Genomic DNA, 25,824 nt, shown 5'->3' on the forward strand with positions numbered 1-25,824 from the left:
CACGGTCTCTATAATTAAGGAGTCGTGCCACGATAGGTCGAGGCGGACCTCCCGGCGGCGGCCGAGGCCCCAGCGATCTGTGGGCCCGCTCCACTATCAGATGAGACGAGAATGCTTCAGCCCCAAAGGTCGTCAGGAGAAGTTTCTCAACGTAGTCCCCCATCCGTCCGATATTGGTACTCTCCGGAATCCCCGTGAGGCGGATGTTATTCCTGCGGCTGCGGGCCTCCAAATCTTCGTTCTTCGCCGCTATTACCTTCAGGAGGCGACCCATCTGCGTCAGCTGCTTATCCATGGTGCCCGTGCGATCCTCATTGTCCGAAATACGCTGCTCCATCTCCTTCAGCTGTTCCTCATGCTTATCCACCTTCAGAACGAGAAAGTCGAGCCTGGTGTTCATGGTGTCCATCTTCCCCGACAGCCCGTTGACACTCTGCTGGAGCAGCTGCAACATTTCCTTGACCTCATTTTGCGGGCTCGCCACCGGAACGGGTGGCGATTCCCGCTCCTGCCCGGGGGACTCCTCCGTCCCCGAGCGAGTGCCCGTCTTCTTGGACTCAAAGTGGAGCTTCTGCTGGCGCCCATCCGATTTCCCCATCTCGGCAGGCCCAGCGTTATACGCAGTGGCCTTTTACGCAGCGGGGTCGTCCACGCACTACCAGTGGGTCAGTTAGCCCCCAGACTACAGCCGGCAGCCTCGATCCCAGTGCCCCCGCCTGCACGGCCCTGAGGGGACGAGCACGTCAATATCCAAGCGGGGGGGGGGGGTTTGGGGGAAATCAGGGCAGTTCTCCGCCACTAGTTGGCAAGCCCCGGGGCAAGTTCCTCGCGCACAGCTGATCCAGCCCCACGGGCCTCCGCCCGGACGGCTAAGGGCCAGCCGTCCCCACTTCGTAACGCAATCTCCCCCACAAGTTTACACAGGGCTAGGGGGCAGCCGAGGAGCTCAAGCAGTCCGTAGGATAGACCCCTATAGGCCTGCAGCGTAGCCAGCAGCACCCCAATGGCGTGCCCCCGGTCCAACCTCAGCCCCCTCACGGGCAGCAGCAACAGCGGGCAGGAAGGCGCCCAATCCAGCCAGCCAGGGTCACAGGATGGGTGGTCCGTCCTCCGTAGCGCCGAAATGCGCAAGGTGAGCCCCACAGAGGCAAGCAGCCCCCACAGCCTGAAGCGAGGACGCCAGCCCCCACCGCCGCTCCGGCGATCGGCACTTCAGCACGGGAGGTACGGTCAGATCCTGGCGCCCGCCAAAGTAGGGTAGCAGAGGTCAGCGGCGCTCTTCCGCGGCGCAAACGGCGCCTCACAGCAAAGGTGCAGCTTTATTTTTCAGGCGCGACTCGGCCGCAGCATCAATCCGAGCTCCAGGCGGCAGCACGCCACTCTCACCAGCTCCGCTAGCGGTCCGTGGCCTCCCGCCTCGTGGCCGCGCCGAGCTCGCGTACCAGCAGTGTCCGCCCCAGAGCTCCAGCGCCGTCCGCAGGCAACCTCCCGGGCAGCTTGTCAAGGTCGCCGCGCCTCCGTCTCGCCTCGTAGCGGGCTGTAAATTTCACCGATGTCAGTCACCGCTCTCCGCCCAACAATCCAGGCAGCATGCCACACGGGGGACACGCGAAAGTGCAGATTAATGTAGGATTACTGGGCCAGGCAGCCAGAGCCTCACAGCGGTGCGGCCATCTTGGTCTGGCGCCACCTAGCGCCCCCCCCCCCCCTGGTGGATACAATCTTGCTGCACATTACACCTTATAAATATCTTTCCAGGTGTCTGGAAAGGTTACCCTGGCACAGATCTCCAGCGAGGCCCTGTGGCACCATGGTGCTTCAGCCGCAACTTCACCCCCTTGGATATGAAAATATCGGGGTATATTCGGTACCATCCAGCATGCTGTGGTATTTTTTTTATGCCCCATCAAAGAATACAGAGCGAGTAAAAACAGCAATAATACAGCACATGATGTTTGCGTACCATGAGATCTTACTCACAAGAGCACTAACTAGGGAGAAGAGAGGGCACTGAAGTAACTCCGGAAGATTGCATATTCACCAGAAGGAATATGCTACCTACCCTCTAAGTATCTGTTTGTACCATGTAGTGCTGTAGATTCACATGCTTAACGTACTCCTGCCATCTAGTGTTGTGCTTAGACTTTTGCAACTTGTTTTTCTTTTAAGAAATCTTTTTGCAACTTGTTTTTCTTTTAAGAAATCTCTTGAGTCACAAGATGTGTCAATCAATCAGGGTTTTATATATCGCGCTACTCACATGTGAGGGTCTCAAGGCACGGGGTGGGACAGCTCCAGATCAGTTGAAGAGCCAGGTCTTGAGGTCCTTCCTGAATGTGTGTAGGGTCGGGCAGCGTCTGAAATTTACCGGAAGCTGTTCCAGGTCTTGGCTGCGATGTGGGAGAAGGCTCTTCCGCCTGTTCTGTTCCTGCGGATGCGGGGGACCTCTGCCAGGGCGAGGTCGGAGGATCCGAGGTTCCTCTTGAGTTTGTAGAAGGATAATCTCTAGTTGAGGTATTTGGGACCGATGTTGAGTGATTTGTAGGTGAGGAGTTTGAAGGTGACCCTCTTCTCGACGGGGAGCCAGTGGAGGTCTCGTAAGTGTTGGGTCATGTGTTGATGACGTGGTGTCCCGAGGATGAATCTGGCTGCGGCGTTCTGGATGGTTTGGAGTTTGTGTAGAAGGGTTCTGTTGATCCTGGCATATAGGGCGTTGCCGTAGTCCAGTCTGCTTGTGCGCGGTTGACGGTTCTCCTGCAGTCGGGGGCATCCATTTGAAAATCTTGCGGAGGATGCGTAGGCAATTGAAACTGGTGGAGGAGACTGTGTTGATCTGGCGGTTCATGGAAAGGGAGGTGTCGAGGATGATGCTGAGGTTTCGAGCGTGGTCTGTGGGGGTGGGCGGGCTCCCGAGGGCGGGAGGTCACCAGGTGTTGTTCCAGGCGGAGGTGCAGGGTCCGAGGATGAGGACCTCTGTCTTCTCAGAGTTGAGCTTCAAACAGCTGTCTTTCATCCAAGCTGCCACATTCTTCATTCCTTCCTGAAAACAGGATGAGCGGATGAGCTGGGTGTCGTCTGCATAGGATACAATGCTGAGCCCAGGCTGTCTGACGATGGCGGCGAGGGGGTGGCCATGTAGATGTTGAAGAGTGTGGGGCTGAGCGATGATCCTTGGGTGTGACTCCTCTTGGTGTACTTTGCACATGGGCACCACTTCCATGTTAGATCATTTATTTATTTTTCACGCAGCAAGTGAGTATGTTTGGAGTGTGAATGCAAGTAAATTGCATGAAACAAAATGTGAGTGAAAAACAAAGCAAGTGATCTGGAAAAGAGACAGGCTTCCATGGAGGAGGGCAGGCGCAAATGAATCTACAGCACCGCATACTACAAACAAATGCTTTCAGTAAGTAGTATTCTCCCTTGTGAACCTAGATGAAGGGCTCTTGTTGGTTGAGCGCTTGCAGCTCATTAATGCATCTAAGCGATGTAATAGCCACCATGAAGGCCACCTTCCAAGAGAGGAACTGAAGGCTGTCTGAATGTATAGATTCAAATGCTGGTCCCATTAGCCTTCAGAGCACTGTACTGAGATTCCACAAAGGAGCAGGAGGCACCATAGGTAGTATCACACTATTGAGACCCTGCATGAAGGCCCTAGTAACAAATTCTCAAGAGGAATAAGCGTTCCCTTTTGTGCATGTAGACTACGACTGCAGCGAAGTGTAGAGGAATAGAGATGTAGGCAAGGTCTGCTTTCTGCAAGTGCAAAAGGTAGGCAATAAGATGCTGAACAGTATGCTTTAATAGGTCTGGGTTTTTTTTCCAAATCCCTTAGCAAACAAACCTTTTCAATTTTGGTGCATAATAAGCTAGTGTTGTCAACCATCGGCCTGTCTTTAGGATGGAGATACTTTCCTAAGGAAGGCTTAAGTACCAAATTCTAGAACATGGGTACCTCACAAAGTTAAGCTGACTGGTATCTGAATGAAGCACTCAACCTTTCCTCTGTCTGAGAAGGTCGGGCCTGAGCAGCAGCCGCTCTTGAGGACTGATGGAAATCTCCAGGAGGGTGCAGTACCAGGGCGTCTAGCCCAGGTTTGTGCTACTAGAATGAGGTTTAATGATGTCTGCCCGAGGGTCTCCATAGCATCCATTTGTAGCAGGGCCTCCACATCTCCCTGCTTGTTGGTGATAAGTCTGATGCTGCCTCTGGTGTGAGTGGGATTGCTCACATGAGGTGGTCCCTGATCTTTGTCAGGGCTGCAGTTTCCAAGGGGAGCACCATGTACAGTATGAGCTGAAGCACTCCCACATACTCTGCTGTACACAAAAGAGGGAAAGACATACATCTGATGAACTCTTAACATTTTAAGAGGTCAAATTAACTGGTGGAAAGGGATCTGCACCCAGGTGAATCAGTGCAACCCTTGCATCACATGGATATATTAGTAGGATCATCACCCACAAGTACTACCAGTGGCAAGCTTCATCATCGGATCTTCACCAATTACACATATTGTGAGTGGGTGGGCTCAACGTGGTTTGTAAGCAGAGCTCTCACTAAAACCTAAGAGCGAGTTAAAAGTTCCATTATCTAAGATAAAAACAGTGTGTTTAAAGGGACCTCAATTAGCCATTTAAGGTACTGCGCCCTTAATAAAATTGAAAAGATTACAACTCAGAATTGCATTAAGAGTGCAGTACCTTATGTAGCTAATGAAGGTTCCTTTCAAGTCTACAGGAACACCTAGTAACAGCCTGTGGTACTACACCTTTTGTTACTTAATTTTTTCATTTGCTATGCCAATAGTTAAACAGTAACTAATGCAAGACCTATTGCATTGCAAATGCTTGGTGTTTAGGTTTCGCCTAGGCAGGGCTTGCGCTGTCTCTTTAAAACATGCAGTATTTAAGATAGGAGTATGGAGCTCCACCTACCTTCTGCTCATCTTTTTAAATGGCTTCCGTCCCTGTCCTTTGTAAATGGTGGCTTTCGATTTATTGATAGGCTTGTTAGTCCTTCATTAGTACCACCACTCTTCTTTTGTTACCTCCAATGAGGATTGACCCTTTTACATGTTATTATTCAGTACGTGTTATTTACTGTTAATGGGCACCATTTTGTTAATCAGTTAAGTACATCCCCAACTTTATTAACACATGCTGTTCTTCTAATTGTTCTTATAATTTTGGGTGTGTATGCTGTACTTGATCTTAGACAACGGGGGCCGCACGTCTCACCCAACTTTTTTCAATTACACCTTAATTAATGACGGCCTCCTGTTTTGTTGTGCGCGGCTCACCCAAATCGTTTTTTTAAATTTGCTTCTTAAATAATGGCTCCTTTGCGTCTTGTGTGTAGCTCACACACCTTTTTTTATGTACATCTTAAATAATGTTGGCCTCTCGTTTTGTTGTGTGCGTCTCGCCCAACTCGTTGTGCAGTCATGTTTTTGCTCAGGGGTCAAATAAAGCGACAAAAACCTCGACTTTGCAACCAAAATGGAACATGCATTACAAATGCAACACGTCTCGCATTTGTTGGAGTTATTGGCATTATAAATGCCAATTTGTTTTACCTAACCATGTTGAACTCTACACCACTATTCTCTATGCCACTGTTCTGCACTATCCAACTCTGCAGCACTAGGTCAATGTACCCTATGCCACTGCACCCTACTCTGCACCACTCAACTCCATGTCAATGTACTCTACGCCATTACAATTTGCATCACTCCACTCTAATCTATCCAGCACTCCATACCACTGCACTCTACACCTCTACAATCTATCGGGCACCACTCTTCTCTACCCTGACGCATTCCACTCTGCACCACTTAACTCTACTCTGAAACTATCTACTCTATGCCACTACGCCAATGCACTCTGCACCACTATACCACAGTACTTTGCACCACTTTACTCTAGGCCACTCTACGATACTCTGCTGACACTACTTCTTTAAACTCTACCCACTGACTCTGCAACACTACTCCACTCTATGAAACCATACAACACTACTCCACTCTAGGACTCTCTACGCAACTCCCTTGATGCCTCTTTGCTCCACTCTAATCCACACCACTCCATCCCACTCTACGCCACTAGACTACAACGCTCTACTCCACTTTATGCCATTCCACTCACCTACACTATTGCACTCTATGCCACTCCAAAAATAATCAACTCTGCGCTACAGCACTACTTCACTCAACGCAACCCCCTCTACGCCACTCCACTCTGCTCTACAACACTACACTCTACGCCCTTCCACTCCAAGACACTCTACCCTCTTCATGACGCTCCACACAACTCCAACACTCCACTCTATTCCACTTTACCCCACTAACTTTTAGCAATGTTGAACGGCAGCCATGCCATTGTACAACATGGGTAATATATACTGGCAAAGCCAATAACTCTTGCATAGGCAAGAGTGACTGCTTTGCCAAAGCTTATTGAATATGCTACTTACCAGTATGCATCTGTTCCTGGCATGTAGGGCTGCTGACATTCATATCTGTGCATAGATCGCCGCCTAGTGTTGGGTCCGGATGTTTGCACGTTGTTGTCCTGGAAGAGTCTTCGAAGTATCCTTGGATAGGTGACTCCTCCCCTGGACTACAGTGCGCATGGGCATCCTCTCCATCCTCAGATTGTTTTTCGCCATTGTGGCCGTGATGGAGTAGATACAGAAAGTGATGACCATGCTTACAGTAATTCTGAGAGCTGCAGCTGCTACAGGCGCCGGGGAGGAGGGAGGGCGATATGAATGTCAGCAGCCCTACATGCCAAGAACAGATGCATACTGGTAAGTAGCATATTCAGTTCGAGGCATGTGGGCTGCTGAATTCTTATCTGTGCATAGAATACACTAGCAGTGCCCTCTTATTAGCGGCGGCTACCCGTGCCAGCTGCAGCGGTCTGAAAAAGAGTTTTGAGAACAGCCTGTCCTACAGCTGCCTGCTGTTTTGATTGCACATCTACACAATAGTGTTTGGTAAATGTATGTGTAGTGGACCAGGTGGCTGCTCTACATATGTCATGCAAAGGAATGTTTCCTAGGAAAGCCATGGAGGCCCCTAACTTACGTGTTGAGTGGGCTCGAGGGGGAATCGTTAAAGTGCGTTTAGCCTTTTGATAGCAAATTTGAATACATTTAACAATCCATCTGGCTATTCCTGCTTTGGAGATAGCGTTACCTTTGTGGTGTGGGGCAAAGGCAACGAAAAGTTTAATTGTTTTTCTAAAGGGTTTGGTCCTGTCGATATAATACATGAGGGCCCTTTTTACATCTAGTGTATGGAGTGCCCTTTCTGCGACAGTTTGTGGGTTTTGAACGAAAACAGGCAGTTCAATAGTTTGATTCATATGGAACTGCGATACCACCGTAGGCATGAATTTGGGGTTGGTACGTAGTACGACCCTGTTGGCGTGAACCTGTATGAATGGCTCTTGGACGGTTAGTGCCTGGAGTTCACTAACTCTTCGTAAAGAAGTTATCGCTACTAGGAAAGCTACTTTCCAGGTAAGGAATTGAATCTCACATGAGTGTAGAGGTTCAAAGGGTGGACCCATCAGGCGTGTGAGGACCAAGTTGAGGTTCCACATTGGGGCTGGTGGGTGGGTAGGTGGAATGACTCGTTTGAGTCCTTCCAAGAATGCTTTGATGGCAGGCACTCTGAATAGAGAGAGGTGCTGCCTGGTTTGTAGATAGGCTGAGATTGCGGTCAAATGGACACGTATAGAGGTGTACGCCAGATTGCATCGGTATAGGTGTAATAGGTAACAAATAATGTTTTGGATGGATGCGTCTAGCGGGTTAATGTCATTATTATTGCAATAAATGACGAACCTCTTCCATTTGGCTGCATAGCAAGCTCTGGTAGTGGGTCTCCTGGCCTCCTTAATGATGTCCATACAGTCAGGTGGCAGGTTTAGGTAGCCAAACTCTAGGACTTCAGGAGCCAGATTGCCAGGTTCAGCTGTTGCGGATCTGGGTGCTGAATCTCTCCATGGTTCTGCGTCAAATGCGCGGGTTTGATCCGCAGCCTTTGATGCGGCACCACGGAAAGTTCGAGAAAGGTGGTGTACCATGGCTGGCGTGCCCACGTTGGAGCAACCAGGACGAGTGTCAGTGAGTGTTGTCTGAGTTTGCGTGCCACCAGCGGTATCAGTGGTGCTGGGGGAAAAGCGTACGCAAATCTGCCGGACCAGTTCATCCATATCGCATTGCCCTGCGACTGCGGATGTGGGAACCTGGCGGCAAAGCTTTGGCATTTTGCGTTTTCGCTTGTCGCAAATAGGTCTATCTCTGGATGACCCCACTGCTGGAAGTACGGTTGGAGTACTGATGGGTGTAACTCCCACTCGTGCATCTGGTGGCTGTGTCTGCTGAGCAGATCCACCATCTGGTTGTCCTTGCCGGGGAGGTGTTCTGCCATGAGGAACATGTTCCTCTGAATGGCCCACTTCCACAGGCTCTGAGCCAGATGAGACAACTGTGGAGAGTGTGTTCCTCCCTGCTTCTGTATGTAGTACATTGCAGTCATGTTGTCCGTCCGGATCAACACGACTTTGTTGCACAAGTGTACTTTGAATGCTTTCATAGCGAGGAAGATTGCCATCAGCTCTAGAAGGTTGATGTGCATCTTCTTTTGTTGTTGTGTCCATAGTCCCTGCACTGTGTAATGGAGTACATGAGCTCCCCATCCCTGGAGAGACGCGTCCGCCGTCAGTATTATCTGTGGGACAGGCTCTTGGAACGGTCGGCCCTTGCAAAGGTTTTGTGGATTCCACCAATGCAGAGAGTTGTATGCCCGACCGTTCACCAACACTAGGTCTTTCAACTGTCCTTGAGCCTGATTCCACTGACGTGCTAAGCACTCCTGAAGCAGGCGCATATGTAGTCTCGCGTGTGGGACTATGAAGATGCAGGAGGCCATCATGCCTATCAACTGCATGAACACTCGCGCGGGAAGGGAGTGTTGTGGTTTGAACTTGGAAATCAGCATTTGCATGCTGTTGATTCTCACTAAATTTGGCTGAGCTGTGGCCGCCAGAGTGTCTATAGTGGCACCGAGGTACTGTTGTACGTGTGCGGGCTGGAGATGGGATTTTGGGTAATTTAGTGAGAACCCCAGACTGTGAAGGAGGTGGATGGTGCGGGACATGTGGCTGGCACATTGCTGGGCTGACTTGGCTTGAACGAGCCAGTCGTCCAGGTAAGGGTAGACGTGTATGTGCTGCCTCCATAGATGTGCCGCCACAGTAGCTAGGCACTTTGTGAACACCCTGGGTGCTGTTGTCACGCCGAAGGGAAGGACTTTGAATTGGTAGTGCTGCCCTTGAACAGTGAACCTGAGGTATTTCTTGTGTGAGGGGTGAATGGGTATGTGGAAATACGCATCCTTTAGGTCCAGTGTGGCCAGAAAGTCTCCCTGCTTGAGCAGCGGGAGGACTTGCTGTAGAGTGAGCATGTGAAAATGCTCGGAAAGAATGTACTGGTTCAGGGGTCTCAGGTCTAATGTAGGTCTGAGTGACACGTCCTTTTTCGGTATTAAAAAGTACAGGGAGTAAACCCCCGTACCTTGCTCGTGGACGGGTACGACATCGATTGCGCCTTTTAGAAGCATGCTTTGCACCTCCTGCTGTAAGAGCGTTAAGTGCTCTGAGGACATAGGACGGTTTTTTGGAGGTATGGTGGGTGGAGTGGAGGTTAGTTCGAGACAGTAACCGTATTTGACAATATCTTTGACCCACCTGTCCGTGGTGATGGAGTTCCACGTGGACAGGAACCTTTGTAGCCTTCCCCCGACAGGTGTTATGTGGTCGGGAGGAAGGGAGAGGGCGTCACTGCTTGTTCTTGGGAGAGGACCTGGTGTTGCCGTAACCGCGTCCTCTGCCCTTTGTGCTGGAGCCACGATATCCACCCCGGGTGTTTTTATCGTAGGTGTTTTGTGTGTTGCCCTTGTTGTACGTTTGCTGTGACCCCTGTCCTCTACCTGCTCCTCTATTTCCGGGGCGACGAAAGGAGCCGCTCCGAAAGGACTGCGTCTGTAGGGCCCCCATGGACTTTGCAGTGTCCGTGTCCTTTTTTATTTTCTCTAGGGTAGTGTCAACCTCCGGGCCGAATAAGTAGTCTGGGTTGACAGGTTGGTTGAGGATGTTATTTTGTACCTCTGGTTTGAATCCGGAGATTCGCAACCAGGCGTGTCGTCGCAACATGACGCTAGTGTTTATGGCTCTGGCAGCTGTATCCACGGCATCCAGTGCACACTTAATGGATGCATTTGTGAGCAGTTGTCCCTCCCTGATGAGGATCTCTGCACCTTCTTTGTATTGGTCAGGGAGATGTTGAAGTAGTTGCTCTAATGTGTCGTAGTGCGCTCGATCATAGCGAGCAAGGAGCGCTTGAGTATTGGTAATGCGCCATATGTTAGCTGCTTGGGCGGCAACCCCTTTGCCAGAGGTCTCTAGCACCTTGGACTCTTTGTCCGGGGGAGGTGCATCACCTGTTGTTTGCGAGTGTGCCCTCTTGCGAGCATTCGCAACGACAATGGAATCCAGAGGTAATTGGCCTCTAATGTAAGTAGGGTCCCCAGGCGCCGATCTGTATTTTTTGTCGATCCTGGGGTTTATCACTCTTGCCCTGGTGGGTTCTTTGAAGATGTCCTTTGCTGGCTTGAGGACCCCCTTTAACATGGGCAGAGTCTTTATATTCCTTTCTGAGGATGCGAAAGTATCCATGAGAAAGTCGTCCTCGATGGTGTCCGAGTGAAGTTGCACCCCATGATTGGCCGCAGCACGTTCAATTAGAGCGTTGAACGCGGCAGTGTCCTCTGTGGGAGATGTTTTTGCTCCATAGAGTTGCGGGTCCTGTGCATCTATAGGTGCACCTGGGTCTACAGGGTCATCCCAAGCTTGATCAGGGTCCTGTTGGCCATCAGGGTCCATCCCTCCGGGGTAGGGGACTTGGTCACCCATGTAGTCCTCCAACACATCCGTGTCGGGAGTGTGTGGGAGAGAAGGATTGTGGATCCTGGTAGGGTGAATAGAAAGGTTCGTAAAGAACTGGTTCTGAAGCCACTGGCAGCTTTCTCTTAAGTGGGATCCGGAAGGAGTCCAAAGCTGGCTCAGAAGTTATTCTCCTTTTGTGGATAATCATCCTGCCGGTGTCGGCGTCGATGATATACGATGGAGACGTCTCCGCAGAGTGTTCGGCAGGCGTGATCGTGGTGTGGGTGACCAGTGTCCTGATTTGGAACAGTTTCGGGGCCGTGGATGGTGGCAGGCCAAAAGTAATGTTGGCTGGTGCCGAAGAGGCTGTTGGAGCTTTTATTGGCTCGGAGCCCGACGTGTCCTGGAGGACATTTTTATTTTTGGTGCGCTGCGCAGCAACGGGTGGCACCTGGAGCGCCCTTGATTCCTTTGCGCCGACCGGTTCTGTGGAGGCGGGCGTGGACTTTTTCGGCGCCGGTGAGTCGTGGAGTCGAGGGGCGGGAATGGCCGTCGACGCCTTCGATGAGTGTGGCTTTGGTGGTGCCGTCGAAGCGGTGTGAGACGCGGCAGGTAGTTTGACCTTTGGGGTCGGAGCCGATTGCGTCGGTGCCGGGAGCCGAGTAGGTTTGGTGGCACCGAAGGTCTTTTTCCGTATGTCGACTCCGACGTCGGCCGCTTCGAGCTCGGCACCGAAGTCTCGTTTGTTGCGCTCGGTGCCGACGGGTTTTGCTGGCGTCGAAGGTGTGGAGGGACTCGATCCGACCAGCGCCACTTTCGGTTTCGGTTTCAGTTGAACCAATACAGCTTTTGGTTTCGGTTTCGAAGAAGGGAAACCAGCCGGTTTGGGCATTAATGGCTGCCGCTGAATGTCCGAGGGCGGGGCCGAAGAACTGCGGGATAGGTCTTGGGTAAGGCCCGAAGGCGATCCCTCGACCGGTGCCATAGACTGTTGCACTGGGATTTCCTCAGTCTGAACGGGTAGGCCTTGCTAGTCATCGGAGCTACTCTCTTCGGCCCCTAAGGCCTCATTGTAGTCTCCTACCTCGGTGTCGTCTTCATCTCTGCGAAAGAGTGTTTCGTCGACGTCTTCCGATCCGGAGTCATGTTCGGAAGCGGGGCTGGAGGGTAGGTTCTCCACTTCTTCAACATCTTCGGTCTCGGCGCTGAAGATGTCGGCCGGGGCCGGTGCCGCTTGCTGCGCCTCGAGTCTCGCCGCTCGTCGATTCCGGAGAGTCTTCTTGGATCGAAATCGGGCACAGGCCATACATGTAGATTCGTCGTGATCCGGTGAAAGGCATTTGTTGCACACCGGATGGACGTCGATGTGTGGATATTTCGCATTGCATACAGGGCACCGCTTGAATGGTGTCCTCGATTCCATCGTCGAGGTCGGGTCGATGGTCGGGTAAGATGCGAAAAAGTTGGTTCTGGAAGTTAGTAAACTAACAAAGATACTATCGATACCGATCGGGAACAGTACCGACGCGAACTAGAGGCCTTTTGGCCTGAAAAGAGTTTTTCCTAACTTGAGTCAAGATAAGCACATCCGAACCCAATGGCGGAAAAAAACAATCCAGGATGGAGAGGATGCCCATGCGCACTGTAGTCCAGGGGAGGAGTCACCTATCCAAGGATACTTCGAAGACTCTTCCAGGACAACAACGTGCAAACATCCGGACCCAACACTAGGCGGCGATCTATGCACAGATATGAATTCAGCAGCCCACATGCCTCGAACTTATTTTCTTCATGATCTCATCAACATGGCACATGAAAAGGTGCTCCCCATCGGCCAGGAAGTTGGAGATGGTGCTGGACCTCGGGTTTGAACCAGGAGATAAGGCCCCAGGCGATAAGGCCCCGGGCTTGGCAACTGAACAGGACCCTGGTATTGATGCCCCTAAAACCGTGTCTACAGCATGCAATGATTTCTCATGCTTTCTATACTGGGGTGCTTAAGGAGCTCTTGCATCTGCTCCCACTGTGTCCTATCATAGGGTGACAGGAGGATCACCAGCGTGGCATGGGTGCAACTGCGCTTAAAAGCGGAGAAAACCCCTAGAGAGACAGATGGAACCTGCCCCTTAATATACGTTGGGTCATTACAAGAGAATCAGAATTTCTTTTTGATTCTAAGACAGACTTCCCAGTGCCTTGAGAAGCTCCCTGGAATTGTCAGACGAAGCTTTTAGTACACCCTTCAGCATGGAGAGGAATTGGACAGTATGGACAGATTAGGGGAATGTCTTGAGAAGAAAATGAATTTCTTCCTGACTGACATGCATGTCAACCTTTGGAAAGGCTACATCCCTCTGAATGACTTCATGATAGGCTGTAGTGTCAGAGGGTGAAGCCTTCACTTGGTAATGTTCTAGCTCGAGGTCACCTCTGGGATCCACGTTTTAGTCATCACAGTGGTAGTCAGTGGGGTCAGGGCCAGACTGCTAGTTATAGGGGTCAAATGGGGCATAGGGAGCTACCTGGCACTGAATGTGAAAGAGGGAACCCTCCAGTCCAGTGACTCAGGTAGAGAAAGTCGGGGAGGTGTCCATGGGCATGATGATGGTGGGGAAAGAAAAGGCGGTGGTGGAGGTGGAGATGGAGATGGAGGTGGAGGTGGGCTGTGTGGCATAGGAAGAGAATTGGTAGCTCTGTCCTTACACTTCCTGGTGCCGGTTCAGATGAGAAGTCCTAGAAGTAGGTTTCCCTTCAAAGCCTAGTCTCTTTTTGAGGGAAGAAGAGGTTGCAGAGGCAGCAATGGAGGTGGTTCTACCATCCTTTTGCCTGTGACCGTGTGTTGATGTCCAGCTCCTGGTACACCCTCTCTAAGATGGGACTCTATGCCCTGGTCTTCAGGTGTAGCTTGAGGTAGCGATCCTGGTCCCCACGTACTGCATTATTTGCTCTGGAGCTGCATTGACTTTAAAGTGTTCATCTTTATACCCAGATTACTGTCAACAGGACAGTCTCCAAGTCTGGCTGAAGTTCTTTCTATCTAGTGTTTTGTAGAGTTTTGGCTGTCAAAAATAACTTGGTATCACATAGCACATCATAATCTACAGAATTATCTCTGATATCTCCTCAATGGGATCTTTCCATTAAAGATATAGATCTATTGTAGAAATCCAAAACATAAGCAACTATTTGGTAATCCTAAATATTCCACTAAAAAGGAAAAAAACAACGTTACCATGAAACTTACTGGGTTGACAAAAGTACTAAATTAAGCCTCATGTTTTAGGGTAAATTTAGAACAAAAGTTGTCAAGCATAATTTTATACAATCTACATTGCATGAAACGAACAGGTTTACCTTCCAGGTGTGTTCCGTGGTACAGTTTTATCACAGTCCTAAAAGCAATAGAAATGGTCTCAGAATTAATTATAAATCATCATATGTCAAGCAGACTATATAGGACTTAACTTACACCAGAAACATCTTGAACAGAGGCCGATAGAATAGATATGGAAAGTCTTTAGAAGCAAAAATAATGTCCAAATTTGTGAGTATACGTAATTAGAATGTCAACAGAAAATCCTAAATCAATAAAACTTGGGAAGATAATTTTGGGATGTTATTCATATTGTGATGCTTTAAACATATAAATAAACATGGAGTGAAAGAGGTAGCCGCCAACACCAGGCATTGAAGACTGCTCATGACAGCAGAGGAAAATAAGCTTTGTTTTTTCACACTATACATAGTTGCAATTAATGAGCATTTGGAAAAGCCTGTTTGAGATAGTTGATGGGTATAAATTATTTATAACTAAAAGGTATTTTCTATTTTTTATTCTTAAATGGGTGTAACACCAGTTTGCTTCTATATTGAGCCAAAGCCTTTTTCGGATTGGAAAGATTCAGGGATTTACGACCAAAACATTCAAATTGATTCTGGTAATCTACCAGTCAGCTTTAAGCCATTGTGCTATTTTAGGGCTAGAAAGCTTCAAGCACAAACCATAAAACACTAATGGCTCTGGAAAGGAATACAACATCTTTCTTCTCAAAGGCTGTCTTTCTTAGATTGGTCGAGAGAAGTTCCATTTGGTAAAAGTTAACTGGCAGAATCTATATAAATGTGTCTAGCATGATGGGATAGGTACACAAAAATAAATGAAGGGAATCAGACATTATGCTGAGCAGAAGGTGATGGTGTATACAGAACCTCTTACTTATTAGAGCATGTTTACCTAATTGACCTCTAAAAAAGAACGCCTCGTTGGGTACTGTTGTCAGTAGAAGATGTTGTTTGGTACTTGACTTCAATTCATTTATCTCTCAATCAATACATCCGTCCCACAGCTAAAATTGTTTCCAAATACTTTCAACTAGAAGTGTTTTTGAAGCATTACACTGGAGATATATATATATATATATATCCCATTTATATCTGCCGACCTCACTCTGCTCCTTTCCTTGCTTGTTCACAGTGTTACAAGTCCTCTATATTTAGGAGCTTGTAGAGAACTGGTCCAGCCTATTACTTACCCTATCCAGTACTGCACTGGCGATCAAAGGATTCATGAAATGCCCCTTTCAAATGATGATACCCACTTAGTACCACAATAACCTTTTAAATGAACAAGATGCAAATAGTGCATTGTTTCTCCAATAAACTAAATATCCGTTACACCTGCTTCCTAATCAGAAACTGAATAAAGCGTGATAAGACTAAAATTGAGTAGCAGTCGAGTCAGTAATTTAAAATAGTACTTTAAAATAATAAATGAGGCCCTAACTAAGCAAGGTAATATACTTTTTAGCCCTCCCCCCCCCCCCCCAATGCAAACTGATGAATTATTTTAAGGGTGGGCTTCTTCAAAGAGCTCTTAGACGGTACATAAACCTATGTTTGCATCTTTTCAATGGTTATTGTATCTAACACTGTCCCTTTAACTATAAAGGACAAAACAAAATGCCTCCAATACTGTTAAAATTAACTAATGGTAGACAGACTAATTTGGTGCAGGTCTTTCTATGGCAAGATTGAAAACACCTATGTTTTGAATAATGAGGATGCAAAGACATCCTTTGTATACTATATTGTTGACATGTTTCAGCCTACACTTAGTCAAACCATAGATCGCAGGCTTTTTAGCCAGGTCGAGGTCCTAACCATGGAATGCACACAGCTGAACCTCAAACCTACTGAGAGCGTAGTGTGACCTGTGTTGAGGCTAAACTTTTTGTCAAAATTCCACGCAAACAATTGTCAAAGTGAAATACTGTTACTGGACAGTTGCTAACCCGTTCGTAATCACTCTTAACCCTCACACTAAACACTAAATTTTTTCATGGACGTAGCAAAAGTAAGTCAACTCCATGGCCAAGATGACATTGTGTATAAAACCTGAAAAATTCACATAGATCCTTCTATTGGGCCTCCAAAATTTTATTACGCTTCTGAACTGGAGAGACTCAAAACGTTGGAAATTGTGGTAGGGCTACATCCCTAAAATAATACTGTATTCTTCAACTCATCGGTGTAGTACTCTATAAAAAGCTTAATCATCAACAAAAGGCAAAGAGACAGTATAATTCCATTTTCAAAAGGGGAGAGAGCTCTAAAATCACAAGGATATATGGGTTCACAATGGATACAAACAAACAGCCCGTCTTTTTGCAAATCCCAACACCAAACTTATAAGTTTTTAAGCATATAGAGAAAATTATTGCAGAAAGAATTAGTACTGAACCTATGGAGCTTTCCTCATATCACTCATCATAAAAGAATATATTATTAGGGAAACATCCAGAACAACGAGGCCATAGCCACGAGTGCTGGAAGCACGCAAGCCAAACAACGACTTGCCCGAACAACCACTTTGCCTTAACCAAGCATGTGTGTGGTTAAAGCAAAGTCGGTCTAGTGTTTGGGATGGGTGGGGAGAGAGGAGCGTCGGAAAGCCAGGACAGGTATAAGGGTTTCAGAGTAGATTTTAGGGGAGGGGGAGATTCGAGTAGTTTTTAGGGTGTGGAGGGGTTCAGAGTAGATTTTAGGAGGTGGGGGTTAGGGCTAGTTTTTAGGGGATGGGTTCATGGTAGTTTTTGGGGTGGGGGTTCGGGCTAGTTTTTAGTGGGTGGGAGGGTTCGGGTAGTTTTTAGAGGTTAGTGAGGATCGGGTAGTTTTTAGGGGGTAGGGGAGGAGTTTGGGTAGGTTTTAGGAGGTTGGGGGGGAGTGTACTTAGGGCTCAGGGGGAGATGGAAGGGGGTGGTAACCTTGGCCACGGATAGGCGTTTACTATGCATGCCAAGCAATTCATGGTTAAGACGCGGTCTTCGTTGAGACGGCGTTGTAAAGGTTGGCGGGGAAGAGGAAGTCGTTGTTGTGACATACAACCATATTATTGTATTACGCAACCCATCAGTACAAACGTTTTAGGCACCAGCCTTAAAAAACATAGTTGCTATACATAAAAAGAACACTATAGACCCAATCATTTTGGTCACTGCTTCAGAACATGAAAATTAGTCATCTGCTGCTTATGACACCAAATGAATATTACAAGGCAAAACCTCATGGAAACAAACCCTTGTATACAAAAGATGAAGTGATAAGTGCAAGTTATGAAAAAAGAAAGACTGTGTTGCAAATTAAAACCTGCATGAGAATATCATATTACTTTGCAACAGTGAATATGGTTAAAGGTAATGGCCTAATCAAGGAAGCAGATAAAACAGCATTTTTCTTTCAGCATAAACTATTACAGGAAACTTTCAAGTGTATCGAATAGTTTCTTACCTGTCGGTGTAGTTTTGCAGCTTGAAGATCTTTCTGGATTCACTATGCTGTGCATTATTCCGCGATCTGGTGGTTGGGTCCGGATTCGTAGTCTTTCTTTAGTTGTTTTTTTTTTTGTAGCCCAGGTGGGCGTCGACGTCCCACCATTTGGTGTACCTCTCGTGACGTCGGCGTGCTTCCTGCGGAAGTCGCACCTTTGGGGCGCCATCTTCGGGTTCTTTTTTTCCCTTCCTCTTTTTATTTTTTTAACCCTAGGCGTTAAGTAACTTCCTTATATATCCTTTCAGTTTTATCTAGTTATTTCAGTCTTTGTCCTTCCACCCTTTTTTCTCCTGCCTCATCTTCCTGGCGGAGGTGGGTGGGTTCGCTAGTGAATCCAGAAAGATCTTCAAGCTGCAAAACTACACCGACAGGTAAGAAACTATTCGTTTTGCAACGTGAATCTTTCTGGATTCACTATGCTGTGCACAGATTTTGTAGCGGTTTGTTATCTCTGTGGCGGCTGGGTGGAAGATGAGCGTTGGTCGTTGAATATATGTTGAAGCACCTTCTGTCCTACTTGTGCTTCCTTGTTCATCTGTATATCCACGCAGTAGTGCTTGGTGAACGTGTGCACCGAAACCCATGTTGCCGCCAGGCATATGTCCTGAATGGGTGTATTTGCCAGAAAGGCAATTGTTGCTCCCTTCTTCCTTGTGGAGTGGGCCCGTGGCCTCTCGGATAGTTCTTCCCCCACCTGTTTGTGGCAGAATTGTATTGTTAGTGCAATCCATCGTGCAATGGTACTTTTTGTCACTGGTCTACCCAGGAAGCGCGTTGCGAAGGACACAAAAAACTGCTTGGTTTTCCTGTGTTCTTTTGTCCTCTCGATGTAGTGCAGCACCGCCCTTCTAGCGTCTAGAGTGTGCAGTGCCCTTTCTGCGCTTGTTGCTGGGTTCTGAAAGAAACCTGGTATTTGAATTGTTTGATTTAAATGGAATGCTCACCACCTTTGCCATGAAGTGTGGGTCCGTTCTCATTACGACTCTGTCCTTGTGTATCTGGATGTAGGGCTCTTGCAGCATTAGCGCTTGCAGCTCGCTTACTCTGCACAGTGAGGTTATTGCCACCAGAAAGGCTGTCTTCATTGTTAGCATTTTGAGGGAGGCCTTGTGAATGGGCTCAAAGGGCGCCTTCATAAGTTCCGTCAGGACTATGTTGAGGGTCGATGCCGGGGGCGGCATCCTCTTTGGTGGCGCTATTCTTTTTGCCCTTTCCAGGAATCTCTTTACTACCCGTGACGTAAAGAAGCTTCCTCCTGTCTCACCTCGTGTGTAAGCTACGATCGCCGCTAGGTGGACCCTCAGCGACGATGAGCAAAGTTTCGCCTTTAGAAGGTGTGTGAGGTATCTAAGCACCGTTGATTCCTTTGTCATTTTATCTTGCAGTTTATTTTTGCTGCACCACATTGTAAACCTTTTCCACTTTTCCCCATAACATTTCCGTGTTGTTGGTCTCCTTGCCTCCCGCAGCACTCGCATAGTGCATGGAGGTAGTTTAAGGTGTGCGAACTCTATGTCTTCAGGAGCCAAGCTGCCAGTCCGAGGCTCTCTGGCTCTGGGTGTAGAACCTCTCCGTTCTGCATGGAGAGCAAGTCCTTTCTTTTTGGGAATTTGTGTGGAGGTCCCTGTGCCATTTCCACTATTTGTGAGTACCATGTCTGTCTTGCCCACTGTGGTGCCACCAGGATCATTGTCATGTTGCTGGTCTTGCACTTGTTGAGTACCCTGTGTATCAGTGGTATTGGTGGAAAAGCATATGCAAATGTCCTTGACCAACTTATCCATAGTGCATTCCCCTGGGATTGTTTTTCTGGTTGTCTGGATGCAAAGTTTCGGCATTTTGCATTCAGGTGTGTTGCAAACAGGTCTATTGTCAGTGTACCCCACCTTTTGAATAGCCTTTGCGTTTCCTGTCCATTGAGCTCCCACTCGTGGGATGCTGAGGTCTGCCTGCTGAGCCAATCGGCTTCCCCATTGTCTTTCCCTGGTAGGTGTATCGCCAGCAGGTCTATTTTGAGTGGGATGGCCCATCTCCAAATCTCTTGTGCCAGAGTTGAAAGGGGGAAGGATTGTGTTCCTCCTTGCTTGTTGATGAAGAACATTGTGGTAGTATTGTCCGTCTGTATCAACACTTTTTGGTTGTATAGCTGCCTCTGGAAGGCCTTCAGGGCTAGCAGAACGGTCTTCAATTCCAGGTAGTTGATGTGTCTGACCCCGTCTGCTGGAGTCCACAGACCCCTCACTCTGAGCTTGTTCATGTGCGCTCCCCATCCTATCTGGGATGCGTCTGTGGTAACGGTCACAGTTGGGCTTGGTGGTGTCAAGGGCTTTCCTACAGTTATGTTCTCCCTGTTCCACCATGCTATCTCCTCTTGCACTGCGTGCGTAACAACCACTAGATCCTCCCAACTTCCGTTCGCTTGTGACCATTGTTGTTGCAGCCATGGAACGGTCTCATGTGAAGCCGTACATTGGGGACTAGGTGAATGCATGACGCCATCATGCCCATGATCTTGCTCGCTGTTCTCACGGTCACAGCTCGCCCTTTCTGGTAGAGACGAGTCTCCTTCAGCAGGGCTATTGTTCTCCTGTCGCTGGGCATGACCGTTTTGTCTAAGGTGTTGATCTGCGCTCCGAGGATGATCTTCACCTGTTCTGGTTCCATTGATGACCTCCCCCAGTGTATCGAGAACCCCAGGTTTGTTAGTGTTCTTGTCACCCGCTCTGCGTGCTCCTCGCACTTGTCGCGAGTACTTGCTTTAATTAGCCAGTCATCTAGGTAAGGATACACATGAATCCCTAACCTGCTTGGGTACGCTGCTACTGCTGCAAGGCATTTTGTGAAAACCCTTGGTGCGGACTTTAGGCCGAATGCCAGGGTTGTGAATTGGTAATGATCCTGGTTGATGTTGACCTTTAACAGGTTTTTGTGGCGCCTGTTCATCGGGATGTGCAGGTAGGCATCTTTGAGATCCACGGTGGACATGAAGTCTCCGCCTTATATTTCAGGTAGCACTTCTTGTAGCGATGTCAATTTGAATTTTTGCGTCTTTATGAATTTGTTTAGGAATCGTAGATCCAGGATGGGTCTTAGTGTTTTGTCCACCTTTGGGACCAGGAAGTAGTTTGAGTACACTCCCTTGTTCCTTTCTCTGCATGGCACTGGTTCTATGGCCTCCTTTTGGAGTAGTTGTATCTTCCTTGAGTTGAGCAAGCTCTTGACCAGAGCGTGGTCTTCTCTTTGGTTTCCTGTTTGGAGGTGTTTTCTCCAACTCTATGCAGTATCCGTACTGTATGACATTGAGTATCCATTTGTCGGAGGTTATTTTTTGCCATTGTTGAAGGTAAAGTCCCAGTCTTCCGCCTACTGGTGTTGCATGCTCGTAGGCGTTTGGTTTGTGTACCCCCCTTACTGTGCTTACTTGTACCTCACCCTTCGGGGTATACTGGGGGTGAGCATCTTCTTTCGTGCGCAGTCACTTTGATGAGGGTTGGTCTCCCCCTATTCTTCCCTGGCCACGTCAGTTTCCCCTCCCGCTATAGGACTGGCCTCGAGGCTGGTGCTGCCAGTTTTGTTTCTGCTGTCCCTGCTGGCCGTGACTTTCACCTTGCTGTCCTTGCTGGAATGTCTGGGGTGACGTTCCCGGCTGGTTTCCTCCACTTCCGTAGGGTCTCCGAGCTGGGGTGCCTCTTCTCATCCCTCTGAACTGCAGGGCCCCCATGGACCTTGCCGTCTCATTTTCTTTCTTAAGTTGAGTTTTTCGTCCAGCGGAGCACCGAACAGCGTCTCACCGTTAAAAGGGGTGTTCAGTATGTTGTTCTGGACCTCTTGCTTGAATCCTGAAATTCTGAGCCAGGCCTGCCTCCTTTCAGTGATTCCTATAGCCAGCAGTCTGCTCGATGTCTCTGCCCCGTCCAATGCTGTTTTGATGCATTTGTTTGCAATATTCTTCCCTTCCTCCACCAGATGGGAAGCTCTCTGCTGGTATTGCTCGGGTAGATGTTTGATTAGTTCTCCCATCTCGTCCCAGTGCTGGTACTGGTGCCTGTTCAATAGGGCATTGGAGTTCGCCATGCGCCAGTGCATTGCCGCATTTCTCTCAACCTTTCTCCAGGTGAGGTCCATCCTTCTGCTCTCCTTGTCGGGAGGCGGCCCTGAGGTTGCCGGTACATTGGCCCTTTTCCTGGCCGTGGACGCAATGATGGAGTCAGCAGTGATGATCCCTTGATATATGGCGGGTCCTGTGAGGAGGGCTTGTATTTCTTTTCTGTTCTGGGAGTGATGGATCTGCAAGTTCCTGGGTCCTTGAACGCCTCTTTCCCTTGGTTCATTATGCTTTGGAGCATGGGGAGGAACTGGCTCCTAGTCTGGATGGGGAGCAGTGTTTCGAGTAGAAAATCCGCTTTCGGCTTCTCCTTGTCCAATTTCACGCCAAAAGCTGCTGCAGCGCTCTTGACAACCATGTTGTACGCCCCAATGTCGTCTGGCGGCGAAGGTCTCGAAGGATAGGTCTCCACGGGCTCTTCGGGATTTTCGGCGTCGATGTCCTGCCATTCCAGCTCATGTGTCGTCGACGGCGCCGAGCCGTAGATCGACTGCTGCTCCCCTTCCTCATCTTCTCCCTCATAGTAGGGGTCTTCTTCTTCTTCAGGATCTCTCGACTGCTCTTCGGCGTCGAACTCTTCCTGTTCCTCGATCTCGACGACATCCGGTTTCGATGGGATTTTGAATTTTTTCATTTTTTCCTTTAACTCCTTCTTCCTCTGAAGGATGATCTCCATCTCCGCCTCGAGCCTTCTATTTTTCTTCTCCATTTCGGAGGCATGTTCGGCGTCGAGCGCTGGTCTTTTCGACGGAGCTTGCGTCGACGCGGCCTTGTCCTTTGTCGCCGAACGCCCCACCTCGTGGGCCTGCTTCGACGAACTCAGTTTCTCGGCGGCCTTCGGCACCTGGGAGTCCTTCTCGAAGGATCCGCTGGGCCTTTCGTCCTTGGATCCACTCGCGGTCGTTGAAATTTTCGGCGCCGGCGTTCCTTTCGAGGACTTCGACTCTGTTTTACGAGAGTCACTCTCAGATTTTCGGGGCCCTTTCGGGGGTTTCGTACTCTACGTGTCTCCTACCTTGTCAGGCGTTTTCTTATCGGTCTCTGCGACCGTGAAGGTCCCTCGGCGATGTTGTCTTAATCATCGGTGGAGAGGCCCAGTTAGTACAGCGACGGGGCCTTACCCTTGCCTTCCATGTTGAAGTTGGCTCTTCTCTGCCTTCCTCTCACCCGGAGTGTCTTCGGCGTGAAGACGGAACAGGCGTTGCAGTCCTTGCTCTCGTGGTCGATCGGCAGGCAAAGGTTGCAGACCGGATGTTGGTCCTTCTGCGCGTATTTGAGGTGGCAGTTACGGCAGAATTTAAAGGGTGTCTTGTCCATTGCGCTCAGTCTGAGTGCGCATTTTCCGATGGGCGTCGAAGATTGAGGATCTTCTCCTTCTTAGTCGTCCCGGCTGAATGCTCTTCCTCTCTGTAGTCTATCAATTCTCCTTCGATGAAACTAGTGTATTTTTCTTCTTCCTTCGTTAAAAACTCTGGAGCTTCTAGATGACGATCCAGACCCAACGGCAGAAAAAAAAATCCGAAGATGGTGCCCCAAAGGTGGGACTTCCGCAGGTAGCACGCCGACGTCACTTGAGGTACACCAAATGGTGGGACGTCGACGCCCACCTGGGCTACAAAAAAAAGAAAGACTACGAATTCGGACCCAACCACCAGATCGCGGAATAATGCACAGCATAGTGAATCCAGAAAGATTCACGCTGCAAAAGTGTGTAATTTTGACTAAAATTTCTCCAAATCAATAATCTAAGTTTATCACCCACTCGTTCACACAAGCTATGTTCAAGCAACCCTTAAAATAAATACTTAAATCAAAGGAGCTAACCTGTTCGGCATCACTATCTTCACTGCTGCTTACTTTTAAATCAGCTTTAAGCAACCTGTGGGAAGAAATAACAATTAAGGTAATTTATACTAATATCTTTTTGTAAGAAGTACTAGGACTAATGCTCATTTTACTGAGCGGTAATCTTCATTCTAAGGATCCTGGTCTTGACCATTACATCCCATTTTACTTAAATGGTGAACCGAGCTACTGAAACAAGAGCCCTTGCCCTTATTAAAAAATAATAAAACAAATGGCCACCTACCAGTGAAACATGTACATGCATACTGAACTACCATCAGGGTCCAAAAGCAGCAGTTAAAAGGTCGTAAATTTCAATCATTCAAGATGTGTTGACGGTAAAGATGGATTAGTGTAAAAAAAAAAAAAATACTATCCAGATATTAGATTACTATATTGTCAACATAATCACAACAATCAGTGTTTTATGAAATTTGTCTAAATGAAATATGATTTACAAGCATCACCAAAATCATAGTACAATACATATAGTTTAGTTTAAGTCCGATACAGTTCCAATGCATTCCACTAGAACAAATTAACATGGGTTTATGGCTGCCCTGGCCCATCAAACCCTGCAACATCTATTGCAAAAACGGTGAGCAAATCAACTGCAGATATGGACAAAAGTGAGACAGGTAAGAACTTTGGGTGAATTGTCAAAGTATGCCTCAGATAAACCATGAGAGTTGAACGACTGCAACCAACATAATTGTTGGGAAGCTTTTATGCTAATGGAAAGCACGACTGGGTTGTTTACTACCCGCAAGACTTTGCAGTGATGGACTTTTTGAGACGAAATGTTATGTCAATGTACGGTTGATAGGGACGAAGCAAAGTGTGAACCACTTAGGGCGACCATAATAAATGAATGTGGGATGACATTTAAGCAGAAAACATGGTATACTCCTCAACACAATTCCATTACCTCACCTGGAAGGAAGCATACATGCAGTTTGCAGGACCAGATAAGCTTTCCTAAACAGAACCTTTATTGTTCTTCACAATGTTCTTCCTGCAGAATCTGTCAGAGTAGTTCTACCTGCACATGTGTGTGGAGTAGAGCACAAACTGAAGGACAAGTTACGTACCCTGGGTAACGCCTTATCTGATAGAAATGTAACCTAGCCACAGGTTACATACCTTAGAATTTCCCAGACATCAGGCTGAGAAATTCTGAGGTAAGGATTCTGCGGCTAGGTGTCTATCAGATATCTGAAATAAACACTGGAGTTGCCAAGACTGATCTAGTGAACCCAGGTGAAGATTATACTTGCTGATAGGATTGTCATTGATGGTTACTTTTTGGTATTTTAGTTATGCTGAATGGCATGTCATTTACGCGTTTCTCTGTCCAAAGGGGCACACATCAGGACTGTCCACTTTGCCCCTTGCTGTTCGCACTTTACATAAAGGCTTTTATAAGACACCTGTTGCAGAAAGTGTGGATCCTCACAGTGTGCTTAAACGGTATATAACTTAAGCTCGCTGCATATGCAGACATCGCTGTCTTATCTGCCAATCCTGTTGATGCTATAGTCTGTATCACAGAAGAGGCAGAGCTCTCTTGTTTTTTCTCATGCTACAAAGCTAAACCCGGCTAAAACCCAGACAATTCTTAATCACCAGCCGGATACTCTGGCCCTAAGGGCTACAGATACGGCCACATATTTAGGAATCTGCCTTAGTCAGGTTGAGGACAATCACCCTGAATTACGAAACACTTCTCAAATCAGTCAAAGCTATATTACGCAGCTGGCATCAGCTCCCCCTTAGCATTCTTGGTAGGTGTAATATAATTAAAATGAAGATAGTGCCCAAGTATTGATATTTGTTTCGTTCAATCCCCTTGCGGGTTCCACGATCTTTTTTTAAGCGCCTGGAAAGAGCCATAGGTAGCTTTATCTGGGGGTATAGATGTGCTAGACATGCCCTTAGCTTTATTAAATTGTTTGACAAACAAGGGGGCTTTAGGCTCCCAGATTTCAAGCTGTATTATTGGGCTGCATTCGCCGGCAGATGCAGAGTCTGTTAAACTGGCTTGAAGCTTGTCTATCCTCATTGGCTTATCAACTAGCTTGCGG

At 48.1% G+C, this 25,824-nt stretch overlaps 1 protein-coding gene across 2 annotated transcripts in view; it reads right to left on the bottom strand.

Moving 5' to 3' along the window:
- The window catches only part of AFF4 (ALF transcription elongation factor 4), an 862,537-nt gene that overhangs the window by 388,870 nt on the left and 447,843 nt on the right, over positions 1-25,824 (bottom strand). For both annotated transcript variants that reach the window (XM_085618067.1, XM_085618066.1), the window contains exons 10-11: positions 23,720-23,774; positions 14,317-14,354 (exon numbers count right to left, since the gene is read on the bottom strand). In XM_085618067.1, coding sequence (XP_085474193.1) covers positions 14,317-14,354; positions 23,720-23,774 — 93 coding nt within the window. The remainder of the gene's footprint in view (positions 1-14,316; positions 14,355-23,719; positions 23,775-25,824) is intronic.

The sequence above is a fragment of the Triturus cristatus genome, chromosome 7 (assembly GCF_964204655.1).
Source record: "Triturus cristatus chromosome 7, aTriCri1.1, whole genome shotgun sequence".
In the NCBI taxonomy this organism is placed as follows: domain Eukaryota; kingdom Metazoa; phylum Chordata; class Amphibia; order Caudata; family Salamandridae; genus Triturus; species Triturus cristatus.